The following is a 7,500-nucleotide window of genomic DNA, read 5'->3' on the forward strand; positions in this document are numbered from 1 at the left end:
TAGCATTAAGAGTGTACAGTAGTGAGGAAGTGAACACAAGTGAAAGTGTAATTCCTCCTAACTCCTCCGCCTGTTTACTCCTCCGTCTGTTTACTCCTCCGCCTGTTTACTCCTCCGTCTGTTTACTCCTCCGCCTGTTTACTCCTCCGTCTGTTTACTCCTCCGCCTGTTTACTCCTCCGTCTGTTTACTCCTCCGCCTGTTTACTCCTCCGTCTGTTTACTCCTCCGTCTGTTTACCCCTCCGCCTGTTTACTCCTCCGCCTGTTTACTCCTCCTAACTCCTCCGCCCGTTTACCCCTCCGCCTGTTTACCCCTCCGCCTGTTTACTCCTCCGCCTGTTTACCCCTCCGCCTGTTTACCCCTCCGCCTGTTTACTCCTCCGTCTGTTTACTCCTCCGTCTGTTTACCCCTCCGCCTGTTTCCTCCTCCGCCTGTTTACTCCTCCTAACTCCTCCGCCCGTTTACCCCTCCGCCTGTTTACCCCTCCGCCTGTTTACCCCTCCGCCTGTTTACCCCTCCGCCTGTTTACCCCTCCGCCTGTTTACCCCTCCGCCTGTTTACTCCTCCGCCTGTTTACTCCTCCTCCTATTTATATATACTGTACTGAACATTTTTCATATTCAAGACACATAAACTGAAGTGGAATTTTGCGAGCTGGAACGGATTAATGGGATTTCAATTAATTTAAATGGGGAAAATTGTTTTGAGATACAAAGTCACGGAACGAATTAAACTCGTATCTCGAGGCATCACTGTATTTAGAGTTAGAGGTCGCGACGTAGAGTTAGAGGTCGCGACGTAGAGTTAGAGGTCGCGGCGTAGAGTTAGAGGTCGCGGCGTAGAGTTAGAGGTCGCGGCGTAGAGTTAGAGGTCCTGATGTATAGCTGCAGTTTTCACATCTGATTCAACAATCAGTCATTAACTGTTATAGCTCTAACATCACAGCTCGACTCAGCTACAACAGGGGGGTCTGTAACAATCAGGTAGAAATGTTCAGTCATCATGTCCAGTGTAACACCTGAGCTGCTGCAGGGCTGGAACCAACATGGACCTCTGCTAGAGTGAGACTTATGTCTGATAATGTACAGAGAATTATGTCCAATCTAACCATTTAAACACAGGGAAGTGTTAGATTGGACCAGTCAGCAGCCCTGAACCCAACTGAGCACATCATTCGACATAGAACTGTTTATAGAATTATAAATATAGAAATGTTTGTATTTTATGTTATAAAAAAGTTTTGTATTTGTTAAACTATAAATAAGACATCCTGACATTTTAAAGCTGTTTAGCTTTCATTTCCATTTCTTTGACTATATAATGCTAATCCTAATTGGGCCTTTGTGTGTGTGTGTGTGTTTCTGTGTGTGTGTATGCACTTGTGTGTGCGTGTGTGTGCACGCGTGTGTTTCCGTGTGTGTGTGTGTCTGTGCTCACGCTCGTATGTCAGGTGTGGTCATGGCTGCGTGCAGCTCCGACACGGTGCACTACATCCGTCTGCAGAATGCTAGTGAGTGTGTGTTAGAGTCTTTGCGGTCTCAGCGACGTGACGGTGTATTCTGTGACGTGACTGTGCGGATCCAGGACGCGTCCCTGCGCGCTCACGCCTGTGTGCTGGCAGCCGGAAGCCCGTTCTTTCAGGACAAGCTGCTACTGGGCCACTCGGAGATCAGTGTTCCTCCTCTGGTGCCGGCTGACGCTGTACTGCAGCTGGTGGACTTCCTGTACAGCGGCTCCATGGTGCTGCTGCGCTCGCAGGCCCTGCGCATGCTTACTGCTGCCAGCATCCTGCAGATCAAGAGCGTCATCGACGAGTGCACACAGATCATCTCTGCCTCCTCCAACCACAAACAGGCCGCCGCCGCTGCCGCAGCCGCCGCCGCTAAGGCTCGCAGCCAGGAGGGCGGAGCTGTGGGAGGAGCCATGACTGGATTTGGATACACCATGGAAGAGTGCAGTGAAGTTACATCAGAAAGCACAGAGCAGCCGAATACTCACTTCATCTCACAACATCAAGCAGGACTACAGACAGGTAACACACACGCACACACACGCACACACACACAGGAATAAGACAAGAAGACAGATGGACAGACAGACTCCTCACTATGTATTGATATCCTCTCCTGTTGGTTTTTTCTTCGGTACAGGGGCGGGGCAGGGTGAGACGGCCTCTATTGAAGGGAGTGGAGTCGGCAGGATGATGCCCCCTCTCAGTGACCTGATGTGCAGAGGGGATGGGCTTGGTGCATCAGGGGGTGGGGCCTCACTGAAGCCTGTAAGTTGTTCTCAGGAGATCCAGACTTACATGCTGAACCAGAATGCTGAGAGAACCACTGCACAGAATCAGAGCCAGAACCGGGCAGAGTCAGGCCACGCCCCCATCAATAACCCTGCTACTCTGGGCAGGGGTGGCAGTGGGGTGGGGTTTGTGGGCGTGGCAGAGGAGCTGCCTGTTGGCATGGAGAGGTTCAGCGAAGGGGAGGAGCTAGAGGACAGAGGGAGAGACGGAGAGAGAGACAGGGGGGCGGGACATAGCCGCAAACAGAGACAACCGCTACGGTTACAGGTAAATAACTCACATGTGCACAAAGGGGGTGGACAAAGCTGCAAACTGCTGTGTTTACAGGTAGCACACACACATACACACACATACACACACACACAAGCAAAGATGCAGCTCACAGCTATATGCACAACATGATAAGGCTAATGCAGTAATCTTGTGTGTGTGTGTGTGTGTGTGTAGGTGATGGGGCCAGAGCAGGTGGTGGTGAAGGATGAGGAGAACCTGCAAGAAGGAGAAAACCTGTTCCAACTGGATGAGCAACAGGACACTACACATACACAATCACACACACAAACCTATGGCCAGGTAACACACACACAGCCATATACACCATGTGTTTTTGTGTACGTCTGTGCTTGGTTGTGTGTGTGTGTGTGTGTGTGCGATAGTGTGATTGTGTGTGTTTTGTAGGCAGGGTTTTATGAAGAACAGAATGTGTATGCTGGAGGTTTTTGGCCACAGACTGATGCATCTCAGGCCTTGGTGTCAAACCCCCGTTCCCGTGGCAACAAACCACTGTCCCCACCCACTTCTTCTCACATCAATAATCAGGTCCACACACACACACACACACACACACACACACACACACACAGGTTTTTAAATGGCAGATAAGAGGATCCATTGTTGCTCAAAAATATATATATAACAGTGTATAACAACGTCACCTAGCGCTTGTTTTGTTTAACGTTAGCATGAACAGCAGGACGTTTGACAGACCGCTCGCTGCTAGCGCTTGTTTTGTTTAACGTTAGCATGAACAGCAGGACGTTTGACAGACCGCTCACTGCTAGCGCTTGTTTTGTTTAACGTTAGCATGAACAGCAGGACGTTTGACAGACCGCTCGCTGCTAGCGCTTGTTTTTTTTAACGTTAGCATGAACAGCAGGACGTTTGACAGACCGCTCGCTGCTAGCGCTTGTTTTGTTTAACGTTAGCATGAACAGCAGGACGTTTGACAGACCGCTCGCTGCTAGCGCTTGTTTTGTTTAACGTTAGCATGAACAGCAGGTCGTTTGACAGCCCGCTCGCTGCTAGCGCTTGTTTTGTTTAACGTTAGTTAACCTATTGTGTGCGATCTAACTGTTGTGTTTCTTCTCCTCCAGATGCTCTTTCAGTATCCTGTCAGCGAATCACAACCATCCTCCTTCTTTGTGGGAGGAGCTATGACCATGGACAGCATGTCAGAGTCATGCCAACAGGCTCCGCCCCCACCTCCCCTGACCCCAGCCCCGCCCCCTCCTGCTTCAGCATGTGTCGCAGGTCCAAGTTTTACGGCTCAGGGATCAGAAACGTCCTTCGACTGTAGCCACTGTGGCAAATCGCTGCGATCACGCAAGAACTACAGCAAGCACATGTTTATACACTCCGGTACACACACACACACACACACACACACAAACACACACTCGCATACACACACATTACAAAGGTTGTTCTTGACTTGTGTCCTGAATTATTATTTTATTTATTTCTCAATAAAGAATTAATTTCCAGAAAAAGTGCGACAGTAATTTACAGCACGTGTCAGACTCCAGATACACACGCTGTAATACATGAACACTGATAAAGAAGAGTCGTGTTATATACTGACCTCTTACCCTGAGAGATGGTGGGACCGGTGGAGCGGCGCTGTAGGTCTGAGGGTGTGAGGTGCAGTGTGAGGTGCAGTGTGAGGTGCAGTGTGAGGAGTGATGAGGGCTTTGAGGGAAGACGAAGCTGCTCTGGGTTTGTAGATAATCATCAGTGTTTAAATCTGACGTGTTCAGCTCCAGGAGCCAGTGGAGGAACACAGCAGTGTGGAGAACTTAGGCAGGTTGAAGACAAGTCACACAGCTGCATTATGGGTCATTTACAGAGGATTAATTGTGTTCATATGCAGATCTGATCGAGAGAGCTGCAGTAGTCCGGAGATGACCAGAGACTGAACGAGTACCTGAGCAGCCTGTGTGGGGCAAAATGACTAAATCCTGCTGATGTTGTAGAGAAGGAACCGACATGACGGTCGCATTAATAACATGGACAAGGACAGTTAGTGTCCAAGGTTACTACAAGGTTGTGAGCTGTGAGTAAAGGGGAGATTAGAGTTGTGTAGAGATATTACAAGATCATGATGTGGGGATGAATCACCTGAGATGACCAGAAGTTCAGTTCAGTCAATCAGCTTCCACTAGACCGTGACCAAGGTTGGAGGCCCTGTGTGGTAGACTTAAGGACATTTAACTTGGATTTCTAGGTCTTACAAAACAATGACTCTTCTACCTCTGATACAGTCACACCCCCTTCCCTAAGACTAACTAAAATAGGCCACACCCCTTCCCTGAGACATTAAACAGAACATTAATTTGCTAGACCAGACATCGAGGCCACGCCCACTGGCCTGTTCCTTATGGTGATCCACAGAATTTGACCAGAAGCCACACTCACTTTTTCATATACATCGCTAACACACTTATTTTATTTGATTTAATAAGAATGAGACTTAAGTTACATAACTGTGTGTGTGTGTGTGTGTGTGTGTGTGTGTGTGTGTGTGTGTGTGTGTGTTTGTGTGTGTGTGTGTGCGCAGGTCAAAAGCCCCACCAGTGCAGCATCTGCTGGCGTTCTTTCTCTCTTCGTGACTACCTGCTGAAGCACATGGTAGTGCACACGGGTGTGCGAGCGTTCCAGTGCAGCGTGTGCAGTAAACGCTTCACACAGAAGAGCTCTCTGAACGTACACATGCGCACTCACCGCGTCGAACGCAACTTCTCCTGCACAGTGTGTAACCGTGCATTCACACACCGCACATTGCTCGAACGCCACGCCCTCCAGCACCAGCACCCTGCCCCGCCCATCAAACCCCCAACTAACCACGGCGCCATGGGCGGCGCGGGTGGGGCAGGGCCTGGGCCCGCCCCCTAGTGGCCAAACTGAGAACTCGGGGTGGACGTCGCTAATTTTATTTACCTTCATACAGAATGTTAAATAATTACAGAGTAATAATAATTATTATTATTTTGTAATATTATTAAGACATTTTAGATATTTACATTCATTCACTCAAAAGTTCCTAGACCACAGGGGGTGTGTCTTTAAGTCCATATAAGGACATAGATAGCTAAGTGAGATTTCTGAGAATTTATGATAGTGTACAATTCTTTACTGTTGATGCATGCTAACTAGCTAATGGTCAGCTAAACTGACATAAACTTTCACATATTTTAATGAATTTTTGAATTGTAATTTAGCTAATTTTAGCTAACTAGCTAATGCGAGCTAATCTGACACAGTTTCTGACAAGTATTTTAATTAATATTTACAAATGTTTATACCCTTTTAACCAAAGTTAGCTAATATTTAGCTAGCTTCTTCAAACCTGAGGGATTCTTGAGAAGATATTTAAGTGGTATTTATAAACCTTCATCTTTAGAATTAAAGTTAGCAAATCATAAGCTAAGCTAACCTGACAGGCTTTATCTTAATTGCTAATGTTAAATCTCTGAATATTAAAAATCTATGGCTAGCGGAAATGTGCTAATCAGTCACGCTGTGCAACTCGTTCATCTTTACTGCTAGCTACTTGGGGAATGTTAGCATAAATGTTGAGCGTATTCACAGGCAGTTCTAGCTCACAGAAGTGATACTGACAGGATCTGTGACAGAATATTGCCTCTGAGGACAGAAAGTTTAAAACGTTTAAACCACATACATACAAATATAAAACTCTGTGTAAATGTGTGTAGGTTAAAGCTAAGATCTCGCAGTCACTTCATTTACACACTTGAAAATCGAGCATCACGTCCACCCCGAGTGTAAGGGTCTAGATTTACAATCAGATTTTCATTCAGGACTCACTCTCATATTTACACACACACACTCTCTCTCTCTCACACACACACAAATGCGTGCGTACACACACATTTACACACACACGCGTACACACACATAAACACAGACACACACACTTAAACAGTCACACACATTTACACACACTCACTCTCTCACACACACACACATTTATACACACTTACATTCGCGCACACACACACACACACACACACACACACACACACAGCGTGTTCTGATTATCAGCTTCAGATGCCTGGTCTCCTGATCTGTCCTAAACTAAACGCTGTAATCCATCTGCGCTACATGCTAGCTAAAGTTTTGGCACTCTCAGTGACTCTGCATCTCAGCTCGTCCTGCTGTTTGTTTTTGGAGGACTCCTTCTGTAAGTGTCTCGTTACAGATTGTGTATACTCGTGTTGATGTGTTGCGTCATGTCACTGAGTACTTAGCTGTGTAATCGTAACGCTTCATGCTAATTCTGTTATACCTTTGATTAGCTAGCTAATTAATAGCAGTTTCCCTAAAAACCACAACAACCACATGCACTTTAAACCATATACTCTCTATATCTAGACACTTTGTAGGCAGCCTGATTAGGGCACTTTGTTTAGAGATGAGGTTTATAAGATTCGGCCCTTTATCTGATCTTATAGTGGAGTAGCTCTGATAATCGCACAAACCGCCATCAGACACTACTGATGTTTATTATTGGTTTGTATCAGGACACACCTCCTCACTCTTTCTTGCACGTGCGCGCACGCACACACACACACACACACACACACACACACAATGACACATCGTGGTGCCATAATCATGAAGAGCAGCTTCATCAACCAGAGAACCTCACACTCACGCACACGCACACACACACACACACACACACACACACACACACACACACACACACACACACATACACATACACAATATCTGCATAAGCACTAATGTATTCGTGCAGTACTCATACGGGATTTTTATAAATATATATTTTAACGTTATTTTAAATTTTTTTGGTAACGTATGTTGTGTATTTTAATCTGACCTCGTGTTTCATTATGGTTTTTAACATTCCCTTGTCCACAACCCCTCCGAAGTG

At 46.6% G+C, this 7,500-nt stretch overlaps 1 protein-coding gene across 3 annotated transcripts in view; it reads left to right on the forward strand.

The window, feature by feature from the left end:
• Positions 1 to 7,500, forward strand: part of zbtb45 (zinc finger and BTB domain containing 45) — a 10,601-nt gene that overhangs the window by 1,637 nt on the left and 1,464 nt on the right. Inside the window, exons 2-7 of one of the 3 annotated variants that reach the window (XM_027137357.2) lie at positions 1,452 to 2,033; positions 2,152 to 2,630; positions 2,751 to 2,876; positions 2,982 to 3,122; positions 3,677 to 3,941; positions 5,140 to 7,500. The exon at positions 5,140 to 7,500 is cut by the window's right edge and continues 1,464 nt beyond it. In XM_027137357.2, coding sequence (XP_026993158.1) covers positions 1,460 to 2,033; positions 2,152 to 2,630; positions 2,751 to 2,876; positions 2,982 to 3,122; positions 3,677 to 3,941; positions 5,140 to 5,474 — 1,920 coding nt within the window. In that variant the 5' untranslated portion in view covers positions 1,452 to 1,459 and the 3' untranslated portion in view covers positions 5,475 to 7,500. The remainder of the gene's footprint in view (positions 1 to 1,451; positions 2,034 to 2,151; positions 2,631 to 2,750; positions 2,877 to 2,981; positions 3,123 to 3,676; positions 3,942 to 5,139) is intronic. The other 2 variants (XM_047803490.1, XM_027137358.2) reach the window with 2 other exon arrangements.

This window comes from Tachysurus fulvidraco, chromosome 18 (genome assembly GCF_022655615.1).
Source record: "Tachysurus fulvidraco isolate hzauxx_2018 chromosome 18, HZAU_PFXX_2.0, whole genome shotgun sequence".
In the NCBI taxonomy this organism is placed as follows: domain Eukaryota; kingdom Metazoa; phylum Chordata; class Actinopteri; order Siluriformes; family Bagridae; genus Tachysurus; species Tachysurus fulvidraco.